This window comes from Ambystoma mexicanum, chromosome 2p (genome assembly GCF_040938575.1).
Source record: "Ambystoma mexicanum isolate Mex_15411 chromosome 2p, UKY_AmexF1_1, whole genome shotgun sequence".
NCBI lineage: Eukaryota > Metazoa > Chordata > Amphibia > Caudata > Ambystomatidae > Ambystoma > Ambystoma mexicanum.
The window spans coordinates 18095990-18119947 of NC_090923.1; the positions used below are offsets into that span (position 1 = coordinate 18095990).

Consider the following 23958-nt stretch of genomic DNA (forward strand, 5'->3'; position numbering starts at 1 on the left):
GACCATTGTATTGGGACACGTCCGGTAGACTGCTCAGGTGTTAGTCTGTTTTCTCTCATAGCGGGCCGTCCATGAGAAAGTGTTTGTGTTGTAAAGGGAGAGGGGGGGGGGGCGGAGTGTTTAAATCTCTTGGTAGGATGGGGTAAAGGTGTTATAGGGAAGAGGATACCGCGTCTCACCATCCAGTGTCCCACTCCTACTCCCCGAAGACCCATCACCCGGTGAACCTCCCGGACTGGCCCACCCCCAGGAACTGGATCCAAAAGCGATGAGATACCAAGGGACTAGTGGGTGAGGCACTTTCTGGTTTCTCACAGTGCACTCCTCCTAGCTTCTTTGCTGCAATTGTGTCGTCCTTTAAGGCCGACGGCCCAAAGCTGAGGAGAATGTTGCAGGCACTGCCTTGTCCTTGGTTTGGTTCACAGACTCTTGTGCACTTCCCACCTAGGCAGCTTGTTGCAGAGCCTAGCGGGGCACGCTGTGTGCTGACTGGGTTCCGGTTCTGGAGCTGCTTGGAGGGTCAGCTGGATTCAGTATCTCCCTCTGTTCCCTGGGAGATGTTTAGGGGAGGGATCGTGCATCTCTCTTTGGCCTTCCTTGACTGGCGGAAATTGTAAGGCACTTTACCTTCAGCCAGAGTCCAAATGAGGAGTTCTTGCTACTTCTTGCAAAGTCTTCAGATGATCCTTTAAGAGAGTAGCTCCGCCCTCTTTTCAAGCCAAATGGGCCCCAGTGATTGGTGCAGGCTAAGCCTACCTTAATGAACCAATCCTGGGTCACTACCAACAATCTTCTGTTATGCGTGAGATGGTATTTACTTGGCGGAAGTCAATACAAAACCTCCAGGATTGGTCTGGCTTGGTTAGTAGAACGATTGGGAAAGACCAGGGACCAGAGAAGGGTTCTAAGATATTGGCCTGTAAGGTGAGGTCATGACCACAGTGCTTTGCAACAGGAAAGGCAAAGGGGCGTAAACCTGTACTACTAAGTCATACCCATCTTCCTGTCTGTTGTGGATCAAATTGTCTCTGTGGTTAATTGAGCTCTCTAGTGCCTGATCAAAGTGCATGTCTGCCTTGAAGTTGTGGCGAGAACAGACTGTCTCCATCAAATCACGTACATCTACCCTTTGAAAGGAGGGCCTCCTGCGGGGGTTACCTACTGTAAACAGTTGTCGCAGACATGACATTTCACTGCCTTTGATACTAAGAGGTGGGAGCTGACTTAACGGTTGACACAGATGCATATCAAAAAGATGCTTGGTTTCCTGTCCCCTCTGTCAGCTCTGCGACCAGGCCTCTCGCAGGCTTGCTTCAATTAACTCTCATTATGTGCTGCCACCAGCAGTACTGACAATGGGCAGGGCAGATCCATGGAGCCTTTGATATTTAATTAGGCTGGCCATGGCAGGAGGAAGGTTTTGCACTCCTCCTTTTCAGATGCCTTCATGTGCTCCTAGGTGTCACATTAGCCCCACACATTTTCCAAAGTTGATCTCCCATCATTCAGTTTCTTAGAAAATATCAAAAAAGCCTAGGCGAGTGCACACCCACCATGCAGATGGTCGAAGAACTCGCATAGGGTGCACTGGCAAAAACTATGCCAATGAAATTCAGTGAACAAACTTTGTTAAATGGACGTTATGGTTACAAGTAAAATCAAAATCCCAAGAAATTCCCCAGTTATGGTAAACTATGCAAGCCATAACTCGCGCCACCGCTGTGTACTGCTAAGACTAACACTCAGGACATCAAAGATGACTACACAAATGGCATCACACATATGAAAAGTCCCTACAAGCGGTTCTGTTTAGAGAGTGCCACTAACACATCAACGGTGATTAGGAGACCTTTCATAAACTACTCCTTGTATCAAAAAATGAACTCATTAAAACTGAAACGTCATATGGAAGTGTTGTCAATACAGCAGTGTAATTGAATTAGTTGATTAATGGAATCTATTCAATTTAAATATAGAGGAATTGTTCAATGACCTATTTGAAAAACATATTTGATTAACGAAAACTGATTTTTGTACCACCTTTAAAAAAAAAAAAAAACCTATAGGACCAGCGACGACCTGGAGAGAGCATGCTATCCCGATAGCCCACCTAACCCTCACATACCTTCCTATCCCCCTCCCACCAACACTTTATATGTTCGTCATACAATCAGTATAGGAAGTACTGGGATGAGGAGAAGTGTGGACTCTGCGAAGGATATGCCTCCCTGAAGTACTGAGATGAGGTAGAGGCCAATTGACTCACTGGAAGACCTCAAGATCAGTATTGGGATGAAGTAGTGAGGAAGCATAAACAGCACTCATAAGGAACTTGAATTGACAGTGTAGTGTAGACAGTGTAGTGTTTTCCAAAGCCTGATTAGGCAGAACCCATTCAAAACGGAAGCCCTGCCTGGAGGAAGTGCGAGACAGGAAGCAGACTGGAGCAAGAACAGAGCTGGTTGTTGCTGAGGACGCTGCACTGTAGGTGGAGTTGTCCCAATCCTGCCTACTGTGGAGAGACCGACCACAGCGGTGGAGAAGCAGGCGTCCAGGCACGATGAGCAGCTGGAATGTGCAGCCTTTTTGTGAAGAACAACCCAAGTCATCTTCATAGTCACATGGCAGGATAGTGAACCAGGGATACTGCAAAAATACAAGAGAAACACACATGTCTGGAACCTGCACCCATAAGCTTGGAAGTGTATGTGGACCTTTTGAAGTGAAGACCAAGCCAGGGGAAGGGAGGCATGCCCCCAGGCAATATCGAACAGTGAATTGTGGAGGCAAAAGGGGCAATGAAGCCAGGAAAAGGGAGGCATTCACGCTGGCAGTGTGAACTACAAACTAAGTCTGAGATGAGCTTGGGGGCAGGGAGGGGGGCAAATGGAAATATTCCCCCCCACCAGCATTTCGGGAACCGTGAAGCAAACCGGCATCAGGAGAAGGAAGCAATAACTCCTGGAGTTGTGCCCCCCTGAAGCCAAGGAAGGGCAGGGGAAGAAACCCTACCGCCTGGTGGTGTACATTGTGTAGCCAAACGGAAGAAGGGCCGTGGAAGGGAGCCAATCCCCTGGCACAGTGGAGGCATTATGAGCAAAATACCAGAAGAAGGGAAACCTTCTCCAAGAACCCAATAGTGAAGCAAACTATGGACAATAAGGAATGACGTTAGAGTTGGATCTTTGCCTGTTGAATTGGAACTGGGCGCTTTAGAGCATCACAGTCTGGAACATTGTTTGTTTCCTGGGAAAGGTACAGAGACCTTGTGAAGGGAGTCATTCTCTCAGGCGAAGTTCGCACCTACGACTGGAACTGTGACTCATTGTCCAAATGAAGGGAGTCCTTCTTCTGGACCTGGAAGATCCACTACATCTTTTTATATTCATTGCAAGTGTGAGGGACAGAAGTAGGCATGTTGACACGACGGTCGACTCTTTTGATTTACTTGGACATTCTGACCAATTCCTTTGTTCCTTAGTAGAGGCAGGGGACCCTCTCTTAGAGTTGGGGAGAGATAGGTTTCAAACGTACCGTACAAGTGTGATGCTCCTTCTTTTGAGAAATCAAAGCATTTAAGCATTTAATCACACATAATTATAAATTATCCACATAATCTGACCAAAGCATTATGTTGTGGAAATTACAGCAGGAATTTCTAGTCTGCCATGCAGCGTTCAAGCAGGAGATGAACCATAAACGGGAAAAATTGTAATCCTACTACTCATATCTTGAGAACTATATAATGATAAAAACAGCAATCCAATTGAATAGAGGAAAACTCATTTACTTCAACTTGTTGGAAACACATCATGTTATTCCCGATAAAGTCTATAAACTATTCATTTCTGCCTACATCTTGCAAGGATAGTGATTTAAGCTCTACCATGCTGAATTTAAAAATCCTGATTTCAAAATCTGAGTGTGTCTAGAGAGGGCTTGGCTTGCTGCCCTAACATATGGCTGCCAGGGGCTAGCGCTCTAAACCTCTGGTCGCATTATACTGTGCTATGTGTCGGAGGATTTCACAGCTACTTCTAATTTGCTGCAATATGGATGTAAACATATCCGACCTGTATATATTAAATGTTAATATAATGTTCATTTCAGGTCACAGCTATTGATCTCGGGACACCGGAGCTCTGACAGGGTGGCTTAATGACAGGAATTGCGTGTTAAGATTTTCTTATTAACGCTGCACTTGGCACGTGTTTTAACCTCTCGCTCTAGCATGTTAAAGCTCCCCTACAGGCCTCATCAGGTTGTGGCAGATGATGGCCACACACCGTCGCTCTGACATGGCGGCTCGTTAACAGGAACACCATCTCATGTTGTTCATCAGCGCGTCATTTGGCACATCTTTTATTCCTTGCCCAGAAAGGATGCTGTGAGATATCTGCTCTTAGATTGTCAACGTCACATGGTAACCTGCTCAATTGATGATCAATCAACTGCTACGCCTCACAAACTATTAAGATTCACCACTGATATCAGTGGTTAGGGGGTCGAAATGTGTGATAAATTCCTTACTTCATATTGTGCTTCTGGCTTTGAAAGTATTTTGGACAACTGTATGGTAAAAGGCAATATGTACCCAATGTATTGATCAAACTGTTAGACTATGTCCCAATACGAAAGTCCTCGGATCTTTGATATCTAGCTATTCATTGTAGAGCTGTTTGCAGTGGTTTGTAAAAGTATAACTTTTTCACATCCCTTTTGCTGTGTTAATGCTGTCATCGGCTTTAACCATGGATATTGGAAAGTACTTTAAGAAGTGTTATATGTGCTCCCCACCACAATCCTATTGTTTGATTAAAGACACCGTTGGGTATGAGGATTGACTCAGCATTTTCCCAAAATGCATATATATATATAAATGTGTTTGGGGATAGAAGTGTCCTCATTGTGATGGTGTTAAGGAAACCTTAAAGCACTTGTTTCTAGCTGCTATTTATAGAAGGACATCCAGTGACTTAATTTGATTATTGATTAATTATTATGACAATATGGAGAAATCTGTTTTAGCTTGGGCTCTGCACACTGAGAATGGTGTTGTGCTGTTAACAAAGTTTTGATCGTCAATTGTCATAAAACATGCAAAATCACAATTCAGGCAACTCTAATGATGAATTTATCAGAATATATTAACTTGTTTGTTTGTTTCTTCATAGGTCCTTTGATTGCCACCTCTGTCTTTTCACTCCGCCCCAAAGAAAAGAAAGATATGCACTCTATAGACCTTCAAGAAGTAGAGTTAAGGAGCAGTATTCACCTTCCACCAGGTGAGTAAGGGGAAGCCTGCAATCTGTCAAGATCCTTGCGACCAAGATCTCTATTGATCAAGACTGAAGATCCAACTCTGTTTTGCTTCTCAAAAGTACAGTTAAATCTTTCACAGCCCCAACACACAAGAAAAACGTGTACACGTTGAAATTCAATTATTCACACAACACACTTTCAGCTATAATGTAAAATGGCTCTTCATGGCCGTTTATTCGCAGTCAGCATACATATCAAAATTAATGCAGTAAAGAAAATAAATGAATGCATAGTAAATGGTTTACATATACGTCACCATTGGGGTCACTGCAGAACCCCTCCTCATCAGCCAGCATCAGTGATGAACTCCGAAAAAGGCCAGGCACAAGAGAATCTTACTGCAACGGGAATGGGAAGGCGTGCGTCCACGCTTCCCCAAAACATTTTCTGTTTTTGTGCTTGTCGTTTTAAACCTGGGTCCTCGGCTGAAATGACTCATGGCAATCTCAAGAGGTAAACTCTTCCCTTTCTCGCCGGAGCACGGAAGGCAGCATAACTTTCCTTCGGCTCCTGCAACGTTATCGCGCGCGAGCTGGCACCTTTCTTTAAAACAATGCATGAAGCAATGGAGAATAATATAAGCAGTGATCTCGCTGAAAAACATGTTTGCTAGTGAAACAGTGTTCAAACTTCTCATTAAATGCAGATCTCATTGAGAAAGATAATGTGCATTGCTGCTCTAGGCGCACCCAGAATTCATTCCAGAGGGAGGCAGGGGCCTCCCTCTGGAACAACCTTCCTGCCTCCCTGAAACTTAAGGAGAACCATCTCCCGTTCCGGAAGCACCTCAAAACCTTCCTCTTTGCTTCTGCTTTCTCTCTCCCTCTCCCCTGCTAAATTCTTCACTGAAACTGCACTGAATCTGCAACTGGACCACTCGACCCCGACCTCGGTCCTGGCCCAGCCACTCTCCACTTGCACTGCCTCCCTGGCAACCCCTGCATTGCGGGACTGTCTCTGTATCCTTACAGCCCTCCCTTCCCAGCACTTGTCTGCACTTACCTTGCACTTGCCACCAGCTGGCCCTATTATTTATTTGTATTCTTCTTACCCTTTACTGCACTTCCCCCCCTCCCCTTCCCCTTGCACTTTTTCCCTTCCCCTACCCCTGCACTTGCGCGATCTGAATGACACCTGGCCTAGTAGGATCGTTGTCTGTCTTCCCCTTGTTCCCCCTCCCTGCCTCGTCTCGCCTTGAAACACTTGTGTATAGGCGCGTTACAAATGCCATATATCATATCATTTCACGCAGACTCCATGTTTTAGTCAAAAACATTACAATTCAAAAGCATTACAAACTCACTGTGAAAGCTCAGTATTTTCTCTGCAGTCGCTTGCTTTCATCCACCGATTCCTGCAGCCCTACTCTTAGAACAATTAACAGAAAATAAATCTGGTCATTCATATAGTGCTTAATGAAGTCTGATGTGGAACATGTGTCCTGCTGTGGACAGAGTGCAGAGCGAAAAAGGTACGGGCCGGATAGTGATGTAGGATGGGAGTGCCTGAATGTGGCCAGAGGAAAGGACTTCAGATGGATAATCTGCCCTTTGCCAAGCATTCATCTGAGAGTTGGGCTTGATGAATGTAAACGTAGAGCCTTTGGGTCGAGCTGCTACTCATCTGCTCTTAATCTATATTTTTAAAATAAAATCTTGTGATTCTATTCAGAGGAGTTTCACATAGTTTTAATGCATGAACTTTACATCAGTCAATTGAACGTGGGTGGCAATAATTTGAGTATGTATTTTTTTTATTTTTTATTATTTACAGGATTTACACAAAGATAAACAAGCAAGTCAATTAATACAATCAAAGCAATTAATTACACGCAGAATACAGTATACAAATAACCATCAAATAACTAGTACAAACTCAGAAAGTCATCCCAAATCTTTGCATGCCATCTTAACTTCCCTTGCCGCTTATAAATCACCCTCTCCATAGTTGCAAGACCAGACATTCCCTCAATCCAGTCCTCCACAACAGGTGCAATCCGTGTCTTCCAGCCCCTCAGGACCAGTTTCTTGCCCAAACTAGTTTCTTGCCCAAACTAGCACCTCGGAGCAGAAACTTTTTCTGTGAAATAGAGAGATCCTCTAGCAACTCGCCTCCTCCCAAAATCATCGTCATGAAATCCAACTCAACATCCAGATTCAAAACACGCAAACCGATACAACAAACATCATGCCAAAATGCCACACGCACACATTCCCAAAGCAGATGTTCCAAACTTCCCAATCCATTTCCACAACACCAGCACTCATCCGAGTCCACCATCCCCCTTTTGAACATTCGTTCCGGACTCCAAAACACCCTATTGAGAATCTTAATTTGTCTCGACCGTTCCTCCAAATTAATAGCACAAAGTTTAACATTCGCACACATTTCCATCCACATCTCGGGCAAAATCTCACACCCCAATCTCCTTCCCCATTCATCTCTCAAGTTAGAATTCTCCTTATAAGCCGAACAATACAATTATATATCCTGCTAGCAATCGAACAACCACCTGGCTCCCTTTCCGTAAGAAGGAGATTCACCAATAGACTCCCTTTGTATCTATTTTATGTGCGGCACCAAACCCTGTTGGGTATCTCTGCGCTTTACAAAGCACTAAGGAGACATGAATGACAAGGAGGTGTAGACCCAACTAGCCACAGAGGGGAGGATGAGGGAAACTAGGAAGAGTGGTGAAGAGACAAAGAAACTGATAAAGGAATGGGCGTAAAAGTACTGGTGTCTGAAAACGGCATCCGGGATATGGACAGCGCTCTTAAGTGGGCACAGTAAAAAAACAGGAGAGAAAGACAAGGGGAAACGGAGAAGCAGATAGACAAGTGATCAAAGGTCAGGTGACATCGGAATGGTGAGAGAGGGGGCGTAGGGTCACTGCCCCTATGCAGAGAGGCAATGCAGCTCTGGTTCTTGGCACTAAGAGAAGAAATAACTCTTCTGGCAGTTCATCTAGTCGGAGAAAGGAACACGGCGGCGGATGCTCTGGCCAGGCAGAGCACGATCTCCGACGAGTGGGAACTAGCTCAGGAAGTCCTTCTGGAGATCTTCGCCCTTTGGGGAACACCTCAAGTGGATCTGTTTGCTACCAGTGTCAAGTGGCTCCAGGGAATATCCCCAAAGAGGCGCTCTAGGGGACGCGTTTGTGGTGGACTGAGAGTTTCCACTGCTGTACACTTTTCCGCCGATCCCGGTCATTCCTCATGTCATCAGGAGGTTGAGGGAGTTTGGAAAAACCATGATCCTGATTGCTCCAGATTGGGCCTGGGGAATGTGGTACCCAGACCTTTTAGAAATGGCCATCTGCACTCCAATTCGTCTTCCCCAAGAGAGGACTTACTCCCGCAGGAGGGGCGTCGCATTCTTCATCCTGAGATCAGGGCTCTCAATCTTCGCACCTGGTGTCTGAAACAGTAAGATATAAGGATTGGGACTTTCCGGAAGACGTAATGGAAGTGCTATTTTCGGCAATGTAAGGAAGTCATGGTGGCAACAGTAAAGACGGAAACAAATGATCACAGTTCAAGGGTTTTTGTTCAACTTTATAATGGGTGAGATAAACGCCTAATCTAAACCTAAATCTAAGATGGGAGCAAGCTTGGACCATCAAATAATAATAAGGCAGTCCTAGTGGTGTCTTGTCAAATAAAAAGGGCCTATACTAAAAAACCTATTGCCAATCCTTACCTCTAAGTTACTAAAAGAGTGTGGGATAATGTTCACAGGGAAAGAAAGAAGTGTTCACAAAATAAATCAGGATGGTATGGCTGGGTCTCCCTTCCCCACGTTTTTAGCACGGGACAAGGCGGGACTTCTGAGCACAGCACACTCCTGGGCCTCTTCAGTACGAGGCTCACAAATCCAGTTCAACGATACCATGACCTTCAGGGCCAAGTCTCTTTGCTACAAAATCTCTTGCCTCAGAAGGCCTACTGGTTCAAAACAACAAACAAACAAAAAGTTCCCTCTGTAATCTTGTACCTTGGGTGATTGCTCTTCGCCTCTGCCGGGCTCGGATCCTTCTTGCAACTTGGCCTCCCTCTGTCGTGTTCACTACGGCCTTTCACACAATGCAGCTTGCAATATTGAAGAACTTTAAATGTCCTTTCAAACATCTTCCACTTCGGACAACCCTCAACCGGGTTCCCTCTTGTCAACACAATGTTGACGGTTGTATTACTCTTCACCCCAACTCGCAGGCATTCCTCTACCAGGTTCACATTTGCCAATTTCACAGTTCACTTTGCTTTATCATGATATGGGATTTTCCTTGTCTTCGTTTTTCCTTTGGCCTCTCGCCGTCGGGTCAACACAGTTCATGAATTTCTAACACTGTTCAAGATTTACCTCTCATCAGAAAACATGGTTTCTTTTCTCCTAGCTTTCTTTCGGCATCCCCCTGTCGGGTTCACACTTGCCTTGTTTCACAGTATTCACAGTTTCATCAGAAAGCAGGGTTTCCCTTCCCCTAGCTTTCTTTTGGCAATGGGTCAGAGATTTGTATATGTGTACAGGGGATTTGATGTGACCCTTGTAGCACCACTCCGACACCTCACACTACCTTTTCCTAAGGCCTTCTGGTACTTGCAGTTTCAAAATAGCTCCCGGTCAGTCTTTCAAATGAGCTCCCACGTGGTGCCGGACCAGTCTGCTCTTGGACCTGAACTGGGCTTTCTTTAATGTTCATAAACACACAAGTTCTTTATTCATCAGTTCCTTGCATTCATACTATGTTGCCGATTGCAACCCTGGGCTCAACACAGTTCAGTTCACTATCAGCTTGTTCTGACTCACTGGCTGTGCGAAACCCGTTGGCTTGTCTTGCCTCTGGAGTCAAGGACGGTATCACAGTAGCCAGTGTGCCTCCCTGCCTGGGTTAGCAATGCGGGAGGCCCTGTGCACCGTTGACATCTGCTACTCCACACGTGAGCTGTAAATCCTGGTCTTATGTTTCCTGTTTCAGAGGCTTTGCGGTTCTGGGTTGAAAAGGGCTAGGGCATCTCTCTCCTTGTCGTCCTTTACGGACTCGCCACATTTCGTCTCCGTTTGTACTGTCGTCCTGGAATAGTGGCTTGCTCGTGTGGCTGGCCTTGATCGTAGTGTGCTCTCGGGCTCCACATTTTATCCCTGTGGGGAAGGTAAAGGGCTGTCAGATGTGCGTGGTTATTGTCAATTGCCTGACTCTGCCTGACCCGTGTGTTTGGACACGTGAGGTACATGGCACTGGTGGTAGTCCGTTGTCTGTTATGGTGTAAAAAAGTGTTCAGGTCGGAAAAGGGGGATGGAGCAACTAAGTATCCTACAGGGTAGGGTGGGGGAAAGATGTTAAAAGGAAGGGGGTACTGCATCTCAACCGCCGGTGTCCCAATTCCACTCTCCGAAGACCCCTCATTCAGGTGATCCTCCCCCACTGGTCCACCCCCAGGAACTGGATCCAGTAGTGATGGCTGTGTCCTGGCCATCTGGTGGACAGATCCTGGAGACTAGTAAGTGAGACACCCTCGGCTTTCTGACAGCATGGAGACCAGCAACTACATTGCTGTACCACTGCCTTTGGAATAAGTTTCACAGCTGGTGCAGGGAAAAGAAACTAGATCCTTTCACATGTAAACTTCCTTATGTTCTGTCTTTCTTGTTCTTTGTTGCTCCACCTAACCCTTTCTGGGTGGCCATGGTGAAGGGCTACTTACCGGCACTATCCATCGGGTCATTACAGCCTTGCTGGACCCGGTAATTGGGCTGAATGGGAATGGGGAGGTCGGATGCACCGGCACAGTTTATAATGGTGCCGGTGCATCCGACTTGCAGTGCTCGCGTGTGCTGCTCTGCCCGCCAGGTCGGACCTGGCGGGCAGAAAGGCACCCGCAAACACAACTTGTAGTTTGCCAGTCCAGGAACTATTGCAAGCTTACCGGTACCGTAGTTCACAGACCGGCAAACTTATAATGAGCTCCTAAGTCTTGGCCTTGCTCGAAGAGCGCTTTCGTGCTTTGCCTTTTATCCCTGTTTGGAAGAGACCGGGCCGTCAGGTCTGTGTACTGTAAGGAACTCATGGTGGCAACAGTAAAGACAGAGACAAGTTATCACAGTTTAACGTTGTTTATTAAACTGTAAATGCAGGGTGGAAAAACGCCTACCGAAATCTAAGATGGGAGTAAGCTTTGACCATCAAATGAAAAATAAGGTAGTCCTTTTGGCATCTTGTCAAAGTAAAAGACCTATCCTAAAAAAAATCTATTACCAAATCCTTACAAATAATTACAGAAAGAGTGTTGGATAGGTTATTCAATAAAGAAAGAAGCGTTCACAAATAATAAATCAGGGTGTGATTGCCAGGGGACGTTCTTCCCCACATTTTGAGCACAAGATGAGGTGGATCTCCTGAGCACAGCACACACTTGAGCTTTCCCAGCATGAGCTGGCAGTTCTGTTCCAGCTATCAGGTTCTTCAATGGTTAAGCATCCTTTTAATGAAACGTCTCTTGCCTTCGAGCGCCTGATGTGTTCAACAAAACAGACAAAACGTTTTTTTCCAGATGGACTATGGGTGATGACTTTTCGCCCCTGGATCTTCCTCGGTCTGGCTTGGATCCAAATGCCAAGTGGGACAATCCACTTCCTCTGGTTTTACAATACTTCTTGCACACAGAAATCTTACTGTCTACAGCTCCTCTGGCTTTGCCCTCTTTAGTCTGCCTCCCTCTTCCGGTTTCATTCTTTCCAATGTTTGCTAAACAGTTAGTGCACTGTGGACATCCCTCGGTCGGGTTCACTCCTGTCAACACACTGTTCACAGGGACTTCAGGCCTTGCCCCTTTTGTTAGCATCTTTATGCCGGGTTAATTCTTGCCAATTTTGTCATTCGTATTTCTCATACATTTTTTGTCATCCAGGACTCCCTTCCCTTTACTTCTCACAAATCTGTCGGCCAAAGATTTTCAACTGTACAGAGGATTTTACAAGACCCCTGTATGATTTGACCCCTTTCGCCTTTTCTTAAGACCTTCTGGTTACAATAGTTTCTACCATCGTATAATCGACCGGAGTTTCCTACGTGAGCACACACGTGGTACCGGACTCCTCTGTTGCTTGTCCCCCCACCCCATTTTCTCATCAATAGTTCGTTTAACCTTTAAACAGTTCAGTTAGCTGTTCCCTACATTTCGTTCAAAACAGTTTGGTTTCTTATCGACTCTCCCCTCGACTCACCGGCTGTGATGCACCGCTTGGCTTTCCTTTTCTTTGGAGTCAAGGTTGGTACCACAGAGACAAGCGTCTCTCAGCGGGTTGGTTATAAGCAGAGGAGGGCTTCCTGTACTGTTGACCGAGGCTGCAGCACACGCTTTCTGTTGATCGCCGTCTCCTCATTCCTTCGGCTGAGGTTTCACGGCCTTGGTCGGCAAGGGCAAGGTCGCCTCTCGCCTTGTCACCCTCTCGGTATGCACCATCTTTCTCCCTCTCTTGAACTGCTGTGCCGAGTTAGCTCTTGTGTTATGCTGTCTGCCTTGCTCTCCATGTGCTCTTGTGCTCAACCTTTTATCCCTGTGGGGAAGGGAAAGGGCTGTCAGGTATGTGTGATTCTGGTCGGTTCCTTACTTTGCCTGACCCTTGTATTGGGACATGTCAGGTAAACGGCTCTGGTGTTAGTCTGTCGTCTTTCGTGTTGTGCGAAGGGGGGGCAGTGTTTTGGAATATCATACGTGGTAGGATGTGGAAAAGGTATTGAAAGAAGGGGGATATTGTGTCTCACCCGTCGGTCTCCCAATCCCCAAGAACCCCCCCATCCAGGTGATACTCCCTCACTGGTCCACCCCCAGGAACTGGATCCAATAGCGATGGCTGTGTCCTGGCCACCTGGATGACAGATCCCCGGGTATTAGTCAGGGATACACCTTCAGGTTTCTCACAGTAGTTGTCAAATACCTGACCCCTGTGTTGGTTTGCCTGACTTTGCCTGACCATTGTGTTCGGACATGTCCGGTAACCGGCTCTGGTGTTAGTCCATTGTATGTCCCAGTATAGAAAAGTGTTTGTGTTGGAAAAGTGGGGGGTAGAGTTTCTAGATATCCTACGGGGTAAGATAGAGAAAAGGTGTTACAGGGAAGGGGATAGCGCGTCTCGCCCGTCCGCATCCCACTTCCACTCCCCCGAAGACCTCTCATCCAGGTGATCCTCCCCCACTAGTCCACCCCCAGGAACTGGATCCAATAGCGATGGTTGAGTCCTGGCCACCTGGATGACAGATCCCGGGGACTTGTAAGTGTGAGACACCTTCAGGTTTCTCACACTTGTCTCCATCTATGATCCAGCATGCAAGTTAACGGAAGGATAAAACTAAGAAATGCAGTAACAGTCAGCGTGCGTGCTTCATATACCAGCGTCAACGTCACAAAGGACCCTACGGAGGCCATCGAGGACCAACACTCGACGCCGCTGGACCCTATCAAAATGTTTCCTGAAGCAAGCTGCAAGCAAACTTGAATATCAAAGATGAGGAGTACGTAGGGGGAACATCCAGTCGAAAGAACGTTAGCACAGGTAAGTAACTTGGTCTTCTCTCCTACTTACTATCTCTCCTTTCACCTCCCCATCTACTTCACCACTACTACCACTTCTCCACCTCTGACACTACTATCTCCTTAACCAATCCACTTAACTATATCTCAGAGGTGTGTGGGAAGGCAAGAAATCTCTTTGAAAAGTGGCTTAAGCCCAGGGGGCGCTGTTGAGCAGAAACTAGAATGGCTGCCTGACCTGTGAGCTCAGCGTGTGGGAATATATGCAGCATTGCTGGAGCGAGTGCTAGTGAAAATCGCTGTACAATAAGGTACGAAATCCCCCTCAGAAGCAAGCGGCCTTGTGGGCTGATTACAGAGCGGGACCGTGATCCATGTGGCTAGAAAGCAGTGGATGTCATATGCGGGAGACGGAGACAGCGTTTGAGGGACAAACTCCATCGGAGCTGCAAAGGACGGCCCTCGGCACACTCGCCCGATCATCTGCAACGTATGGCCACACAATACTACTACCTGGCGCTGGCCCCTTCAGTGATACGGGTGCCGAAGCCAGTGTTACAGGCGCATTTAACAACAAAGTGCATGTGGCTATAAGGCGGAGCTCAGCACACCAGCCCAATCATCCGCGACACGTTGCCACACACTGCCTTGACCGGCTCCGGCCCCACCAGTGATATGGGTGCCGGGCTAACTTTACAGGGGCATTTAACAGCAGAGTGCGGGCACCCATTGGACAGAGCTCTACACGCCCACCTGCCCAACTGAATTTCACCTGCCACCAGCACTAACCCGTCTCCACCAAAGTACTGGGCTATCTCCGGCTCCATTCAATACACTAATCCACCCCGAGGCCCGCAGAGCCCGCCAATTGGCCTGTCTGACCGTGTCCCTTCTGTTTGCCTGACTTTCCTATGCCGGGCGTGACGCGGCACCATAGCGAGGCTGAGCCTCGATCCGGGCGATATTAGCTTCCTGCTTCCGCCGGCAGGCGGATGCGCCGGCCTGCACGAAGGCCTTCCAAAGGCTCTGTTTGCCCCTGTTCGCATCCTGGAGCAGCAAGGAGTGCTCTACCCAATTTTCATAGCCTGAGCCGGCACCTGAGCAGGAGCTCCACTCACCCGCTTTTTGTCTGCTCTTGCCGCCTCTGCCATCCTGTCTACCAGAGCTTCCGGCTCACTTCTACCTCTGCTAGGTAACTTTATGTCTATCCGCCAGTCCGACACCCCGACGACTATCACTGATTCCAAACAGGCTCCTATGAACACAAAGACATTGCCAGTGTGCACACCTGTTTTCCCTTTAACCGACCTTTGTGTAACCTTAAACACTGCATGTAAGCCTCCTGCTTATCATTCAACCTAACCTATCACACCTCTGCACCCAGACTAGGCCCGCCCTGCTGGATTGCAACTTACTTCAGTTGCTAAAATCCTGAACTCAGAGAGTGCTTTATGTACTCTAGCCATTCTGCCACATCTGAACCTAGTTATTGTTCCATGTTTCCTAACCTCACTGTCACTTGGATTTCAGACAATGCTCCACGCTTTTAACATCATTGCCATATTCTGAATCTAGATGGTGTTCTATGCATTTTAGCCTCATTGCCATATTCTGAATCTAGATGGTATTCTATGCATTTTAGCCTCACTGCCATACTTTGATTTCAGACAGTGCTCTATGCAATTTAGCCTCATTGCCATATTCTGAATCTAGATGGTGCTCTATGCATTTTAGCCTCATTGCCATATTCTGAATCTAGCTGGTGTCCTATGGGCCAGGTCCTTAACACAAATGCATACTGGCCCATCTAGCGTTCCCAAGCCTATCCTTATCCTACCAATTTCCTCACCACTACTTAGTCCATTTACTACCAGCCTGCTCGCCTGCGTCTTCATCCTCATCCTAAACAGTGTAACTCAACTTAAGATGGCCCCGTACTTACCCAACATGCCTCTTCCTACTACTCTCATCAACCAGGCACCACACCTAGACATAAATAACCTTCAGCTACCACCCACTAGTCTCCCTCGTACTATCATAAATAGGAACCTAGGACTTGGAGCTAGACTAGCCAAAATCTATGAGCCTCTCGCCCGTTCAATGCCCGCTTTACAGAAATCCAAAGAACAGCCTCCTCGTTCCAGTTCCTCTACTAAAACTTCCAATCCACCTTACAACCCCACCACGAGACCCACTCATAACCTCCCCAGTCTGGGCACTCTCGAATCGACACAAGACAAACGTCATACAACTGCTACTAAAAATACAGTCAGCCCTAAAAATACAGTCAGCCCTAAAATCAAAGGAGCTTTGATCAACGCCCGATCATTAGTAGCTCATGCCACAGAAATCGCAGACCTGATCCTCAAAGAAGATCGTGATTTCCTCGCTCTCACTGAGACTTGGCTACACCCTGCAGCAGGCCCTATGCTCATGCTAGCAGTCCCAGACAACTATTCCATCCTGAGGCAAGATCGCCCTAACTCCAGAGGAGGGGGTGTCGCCATCATACACAAATGCAGTCTGTCCATGAGACTAGCAACCTCCTCCAATGTCCTCTCCTGCGAAACATTATCTGTCAAATTCCCACTTACTAATTCCCAAACCCTTAATATCCACTTGATCTACCGCCCACCAGGCCCCATTGGCACCTTTGATGAAGACCTTAATGTCATCCTATCTAGCAATCTTAAAAGCTCCTCAAGTTCCCACCCTGGGGGACTTTAACATGGGCTGTAACGACCCGGCAGACCAAACAGCCAGCACCATAGCGAATACTCTTGCTGAACTAGGCTTTGCGCAAAGAAGTATGGCACCCACTCACTCGAAAGGTAGAATACTTGACTGGGTGGCCGACCACAACTGCTTAGCAAAAATCACAAATACCACTCCACTAGTCTGGACCGATCACTACCTGGTATCGTTCCTGCTGTCCACGGACCGACCCCCACCTCCGCCTAACACCACGGCTCCTCCAACTCTCACCAGAAATAAAAAGAATATTACTCCAGAAAGACTCATCCCGAATCTACTCCCTACACTTAACACACTCCCCGATAACCTGGATCCAGAGATCCTGGTTGAAGAATATAACAAGGTTATGGCTTCCTCGCTAGACCTCATTGCCCCACTCAAACTCAGACCCAGTAAATTGAAAACGCACCTCAACAAATGGTACACCCCTTTCCTCAAAAACCTAAGGCAGCAAAAGAGAAAATGCGAGGCCACCTGGAAAAAATCCCCATCGGCTGCAAACAAACTCAAACTATCCACACTTTATAAAAAAGAAATTTACCTGGCCAAACGAAGCTCCTTTGACTCTCGCATTTCCCAAGCTAAATCCAATATAAAAGAACTTTTCTCTATACTTAAGGAAGTAGAAACCCCCATACTCCCCCCTGACACTTGCACCAAAGATGAAAATTGGTGCTCTGAAATTCAAAATGCCTTGGCAAATAAGATCGTGACCCTTCAAAGTAAAATCTCTAGTAAAAAAGCTGCCCTAAAAGACTCTCCCTCCAAAAGTCAGGATAAGCATATGACCATAGATCCTATCCGCTTCAAGTTCTCCAAAGTCAATACTCTTGAAGTAGAAAAAATTATCCTATCTTTGAAACCATCTAACTGCCAGGGAGATCTGTGCCCAGCACAGCTTATCAAAGATGCCGCCCGTGACCTCTCCCCCTTCATCACCAAACTGATCAACGCTTCCTTCAACACTGGTTCCATCCCTTCCAACCTAAAACAATCATGGGTACTTCCATTATTAAAAAAACCTACTCTGGACCCAGCCATAACCATAAATTACCGACCCATAACTACCGTTCCTTTCTTACTAAAAATCCTTGACAAGGTCGCCTATGTACAAATACAGAAGCACCTGGAGGAACACCACCTCTTAGGATCTAGACAATCAGGGTTCCATCCTCAACACGGGACTGAAACGGCACTTATCGACCTAAAAGCTCAGATTGATACTCTTAGGGACAAAGGGCAAGTTGCCTTGCTCCTCCTCCTCGACTTATCTGCAGCTTTCGATTTGGTCGACCATTCTGTCCTATGCTCACACCTCCATACAGCAGCACATTTCTCTCCAGAGGCCATCAAATGGATCACCTCATTCCTCAACGGAAGAACTGTGAGGGTCTTCTCCCCTACTGCTGCAGCAGACCCCATTCCTATCACTTGTGGTGTCCCACAGGGCTCCTGCGTCTCCCCCACACTGTACAACATATTCACCAGGCCCCTTTTCGATGATTTGGATCATCTCGATATCACCCACACTAACTATGCAGATGATACCCAGATCCTCCTTCCGCTTTCTGGAGATTATGAAAAGGATTTGGCCTTGCTAAATAGGGTGTACATCATCATTCAGGCATGGATGGCCACTCACGGACTATGCCTGAATGATGAGAAAACCGAGCTTATCATCCTGGGTACTACGCCCAGTTTAAAGAAACTTAGCCCTGCCTACAACTCCTTTATGATAGATGGGAATAATATCAAAGTCGGTCAGGAGGTCAAAACACAAGGTCTCTACTTGGACTCCAACCTTTCCTTCAAAAGACAACTGAGCTCCCTGGCATCAACTGCATACACGTGCAAATTAATCCGCTCAGCCAAACCGTTTCTGTCAGACACTAGCTGCCTCACACTCGCTAGAGCCCTTATACTTTCCCGCCTTGACTACTGCAACGCCCTTTACCTGGGAACCTCCAAGGCTACCACCAACAAGTTACAAACCCTCCAGAACAACGCCCTGAGAGCAGCCCTGGGCATCCCTAGAAGAGAGCACATCTCAGGACTCAGCCAACAGTATAACTGGCTCTCCACTCAAGCCAAAATCCTCCTAAAAACGGCATCTCTAACTCATAAATCTCTCAACAATGCTGCACCAATCTATTTGATCAACAGTTTCCACAGACAAGCTTCCGCTAGACCCCTTAGAACTGCATACAAAAACTGCCTCGCTGTCCCAAACTTCAAACTTGCCACTATAGGAGGTAATAGTTTTCCGGTAAAAGCAGCCAAATTGTGGAACTCTTTGCCTCCCAACTTGAAACAGATATGCCCTACTTGAAATTCTGATCCATGGTAGTTTCATGGCTGAAAACGAGGAACCACCAAGACGGCTAGGTGCCAAGGCTATCAATTTCCTGCTACCCGCACACTGTGTAACCTCGTGCGCCCACCCGTACTTGCGCCGATACTGTTTATATTGCTTGTTCTCCTTACTATGCTCTGTATATACTTCCATTGCCTACATGTATATTCTATATTTGTAACTAAGCTTCGCATATTCTTGTAAATGCTGCGCCTTGATACCCTGGGTATATCTGTGCATTATAAATAATAAAACAAACAATTACAGACAGACTACAATCTGGAAGCACCTAACCACAACAGCGACGGAGTGAGGGTGGGGTCTCCCCCTCATGCATGTCGTGCATCAGTCACCCAGTGAGGCAGTGCTCTGGATATACCATAGCCCCGGTGCGCGGGCCTAACACCACTACTAACTAATATGATATGGCATTTGTAACGCGCCTATACACAAATGTTTCAAGGCGCGACAAGGCAGGGGGGGGACAAGGGGAGACGGACAACGATCCTACTAGGCCAGGTGTCATTCAGATCGCGCAAGGGTAGAGGGGAAGGGGAAAAGTGCAAGGGGAAAGGGAGAGGGGAAAGTGCAGTACAGGGTTAGTAGAATACACGATAAATAATAGGGCCAGCTGGTGGCAAGTGCAAGGTAAGTGCCGGGAGGAGGGGCTGTAGGATACAGAGACAGTCCCGCAGTGCAGGGAAGAGTAGCAGGGCCAGGGATCGAGGTCGGTGAGTGGCCCAGTAGCAGATTCAGTGCAGGTTCAGTGATATTAGCAGGGGAGTGAGTGAGGCAGAGAAAGCAGAGGCAAAGAGGAAGGTTTTGAGGACCCGGAACCGGGGATGGTTCTCCTCCAGTTTCAGGGATGCAGGAAGGCTGTTCCAGAGGGCGGCCCCTGCTGCGGAGAGAGATCTACCCCCAGCTCGTTGCTTGTAGAAGCGGCTGACCCTGAGGGAGTTGGAGGTGGATGAGCGAAGAGCTCGAGAAGGAAGATATTTAGAAAGAGAGAGTTGAAGGTATTGAGGCCTCAGACCCCAGAAGGCCCTGTGGACAATGCAGAGGGTTTTGAACTTAATCCTTGCAGCCACTGGGAGCCAGTGTAGTGATTTCAGTCCTGGAGAGATACGGTCCATGGGCTTGAGGCCAAGGACAAGTCTCACAATCCTGTTCTGGATGAGTTGCAAAGGGCGGAGAGTAGAGGCAGGCAGATTTAGATAGAGGCTGTTACAGTAGTCCAGCTTCGAGAGAACCAGGGCTCTAGAGACAGTGAGCTTTTGGGGGAAGGAGAGGAAAGGGAGGATACCTCTGAGGAGGTGTAGCTGGTAGAGTGACTTCTTAGAGACGTCAGATATGTGAGGACAGAAAGAGAGTGTGGAGTCGAAGATGACCCTGAGGTTTTTTGCCTTGCAGGTAGCAGCAGGAGGAGGGCCAAGGGAGGCCGGCCAGAGAGCTGCAGGGACGGAGGGAGTGGGTGTACCGATGAGTAGAATCTCAGTCTTACTGGCATTAAGACAGAGGTAGTTGGCGGCACACCATTCATGGATAGCAGAAAGACAGTCAGAGATGAGGGAAGGGGAAGAGGAGGCAGAGGGTAGCCTGAAAATGAACTGGGTATCATCCGCGTAGCACTGAAAGTTGGGACAGAGAGCAGCGAAGCGGTGGGCAAGAAGTGCCAGATACTGGTTGAAAAGCCAGGCGGAGAGGTTAGATCCCTGGGGACACCACAGGTAGAGAAAAAGATGTCAGAGAGGAAAGAACCCAGTTGGACCTGGGAGGGTCGACTGGAGAGGAAGGTCAGCCACGCCAGAGCCTGACCAGTGATACCCAGGTTATCACGGAGACGGTTGAGCAGGATGGTGTGGTTGACAGTGTCAAAGGCAGAAGAGAGATCGAGCAAAATGAGAACACAAGGGGTGTTAGAGTCAAGGTTTTAGAGCAGGTCCTCACGGATGTTCAGGAGAGCAGTTTCCGTGCTTCTGGCAGCTCTGAAGCCAGACTGATGGTCATGAAGACTACCAACAGATTCAGCATGGAGATTAAGCTGGGAGATGGCCAGTTTCTCAAGGAGCTTGCCCAGGAAGGGAGTGATAGAGATTGGGCGATAGTTAGCTGGGCAGGAGGGGTCGGAAGAGGGTTTCTTAAGAAGGGGGTGCACAAGGGAGTGCTTGAGGGGGGATGGGAAGACTCCAGAGGCGAAGTAGTGATTGGAGAGGTCAGTCAGGGCAGGAGCCAAGGAGTCGATGTGGTCCTTGATAGTTTTGGAGGAACAGGGGTGGACCTGTTTTGATGAGACTTTCATAGATCGGACTTGTTTCAAAACCTCGTCAGCAGAAAAAAGGGGAAAGGCAGAGAAGGAGGGAGGAGGGGTGGCTACAGATGGGCCAGAGGAAGAGCAGGAAATAGAGAGCGGGAGGCGATAAGAGGAGAGTGAGGACAGGATGTCCTGGGTTTTTGAAATGAAGTGAGAGGCCAGTGCTGTGCAGAGGGCCTGGGAGGGGTCAGGAGAGGTAGAGACTGCAGCAGTGTTGGCCAGCTACTTGCAGATTTTAGAGTTCGGCTGAATTGTTAGATGCCGCAGAGATATGCGGGCTTGGATAAGAGCTCTCTTCTTGGTGAGAACGGAGAGCCGATATTGCCTTTGGAGCAGACGGCAGGCCAGTTTGTCAGAGGATGAACATGAAGCGCGCCATTTCCTCTCTGCCACCCTGCACTTGCGTTTAAGGGTGACGAGATCCGAGTCATACCAGGAGTTACATTTGGCCTTGGGCTTCAGGCGGATTTTCATGACAGGGGCAAGGATATCAAGAGTATCAGAAATAGCAGAGTGGAGAGGGCTGTGTCTGGGTGGGAGTCAGCCGAAGGGGGAGGGGGGTGAGAAGGTGGTAGCGAAAGCCTCCACTCGCGTTTCCCATCGTTCAGGGAGTGCATATTGGCCCCAGCTGTCACCAGTGCCCCAACAACACTGCCCCTCCAACAACAGACTAAGCACCTACAGTCTGGGGATATCCTGCTGGTAATGACCTGAGGAGGAGCCAAGGGGAGCAAGAAGGGGCCCGTGGATGCATTTGCAGGCACATCTCGACCTGGCGCCGACACCGCCTGCCCACAGAACCCTGCCCTCTGATACCTGCTCTTCCACTAATCCCGCCATAGATCCATATATGGCTGCAATGCAGACGGCCTTTGTGGCAGTGAACGACAAGTTAGACGACATTGGCTCAACAGTGAATTCACTAAAGGCAAAACTGGAAGGAGAGTGGACTCGTCACACAAGCTAAAAGACCTAGAAGATACGGTTACCACACACAGAAGGGACATTGAACAGATTAAAAAAGAGGTGAAAACTGTACGAGTGAAATGTGACGACCATGAATCGTGGTCGTGCCGCAATAACATAAGGATAGTGGGCATATCGGAGAAACCACTGAATGTCCCCATGGAGACTTTTGCTGAGGACATGCTACGCTCCTTGTTCCCAGAGGCACAAGTTTCTGCGCAATTCCTCGTGGAAAGGGCACACCGCTCTCTGGCTCCACCCCTCGAACCTGGAGCCCCCTCGCTCAATTATTGCCCGCCTCCTCAGTTAACGCGATCACGACCTGATACTCGGGCTGTCGCGAGAAAAGGGCTCCTTACAATTCGACTCTACCAGGATACATATATACCCAGATTTTTCATCTGGAGTCCAGATGGCCCGACGTAACTTTGACCAAGCCAAGCGCACTCTGTGTGACAGCAAAATACTGTATGCCATAATCTTCCCCGCTAAACTTTGAATACAACATGCGGGCAGAACCCACTTCTTCGAAACAACGGAGAACGCCCCATCCTACATTGAACAAACCATTCCGATGCCTCCCAAAACTGATTGACTTATCCCACATGGCATTCCATTACCTGACCACGTGCACTGTTGTCTGTCAAACGCTATCGCCAGTTCCATGATTGCTGCCAGGATGAAACACCATGGCACTGCTGTCATCTCACCACAATAGCACAAGTTATATCTTGGGATTTCCCTTTTGGTGGTTTGTGGGAGCACCAGACAATTTTCGGAAGGTCTCCCATTGTTTAAAGATTTTTTTTTTTTTGGTTAGTTTGGTTATGGGGCAACACTGTCATGTTTGAAGTACAGTGAGGGTGAGGTTGGGGGTTGGGATATTAAAGGGTTTAAAAGCACAAAAATCGATGGTCACACGTGCAGAGCATTTGTTGGTCAGCTGTTACATGGTCACCGGGGAAATAGATTCCTTTCTGTTAGATGATGGGGAGTGGCAGTCAGTCCATTACATGGAATAATCCCAGAAAATCCAAAATCATCGGTATATGTGACCAACATGAGGAGAAACTGCAATTAACAAAGTGTTCGCTGAATTCTATTCTTCACTGTGTACCAATATTGACATCATGTCTGCTTGCGATCTCACAAACTACGTATCTGCAATTCCACTCCCCTATCTGTCATCAGAGGCATCTGAAACCCTAGAGGCCCCCTTTACCACTGATGAAATTACATCTGCTATGAAGGGTCTAGCTACTGGGAAGGCTCCTGGCACAGATGGCTTGGGGATTGATCTATACAAAATGCTACACACATGAGCTTGCCCCTAAACTCCTAGCATTATGGAACAAGGTTCTCACAGCTGGGGCCCTTCCCCTTACGCTTTGTGAAGCGGTCATCTCTGTTTTACTCAAACCCCATAGGCTCCCACCAGAAGTTGCTTCATACTGCCCACTCTCTTTAATTTGGATGTCAAAATAATTGCCAAATTCATTGCTAAACTCCTGCAACCCTTTATGGCTCACTTGGTACATCCTGATCAGTCAGGATTTATACCCACCAGATCGACCTCCCTGAACTTAAGTAGACCTTTCGCCATCATAGCCCAATTAGACCTGAAGGCAAAGTCGTGGCAGCATCATTAGCTGCAGATAAAGCATTTGACAGTGTCATGGCAATATATGTTCACCATTCTCAAACGCTTTGGGTTCGGCCCA

General features: G+C 47.6%; 1 protein-coding gene across 2 annotated transcripts in view; it reads left to right on the forward strand.

Annotated features, from left to right (window-relative positions):
* The window catches only part of LOC138566146 (zinc finger protein 485-like), a 435444-nt gene that overhangs the window by 108661 nt on the left and 302825 nt on the right, over positions 1-23958 (forward strand). For both annotated transcript variants that reach the window (XM_069643160.1, XM_069643159.1), the window contains exon 3: positions 5175-5285. In XM_069643160.1, coding sequence (XP_069499261.1) covers positions 5175-5285 — 111 coding nt within the window. The remainder of the gene's footprint in view (positions 1-5174; positions 5286-23958) is intronic.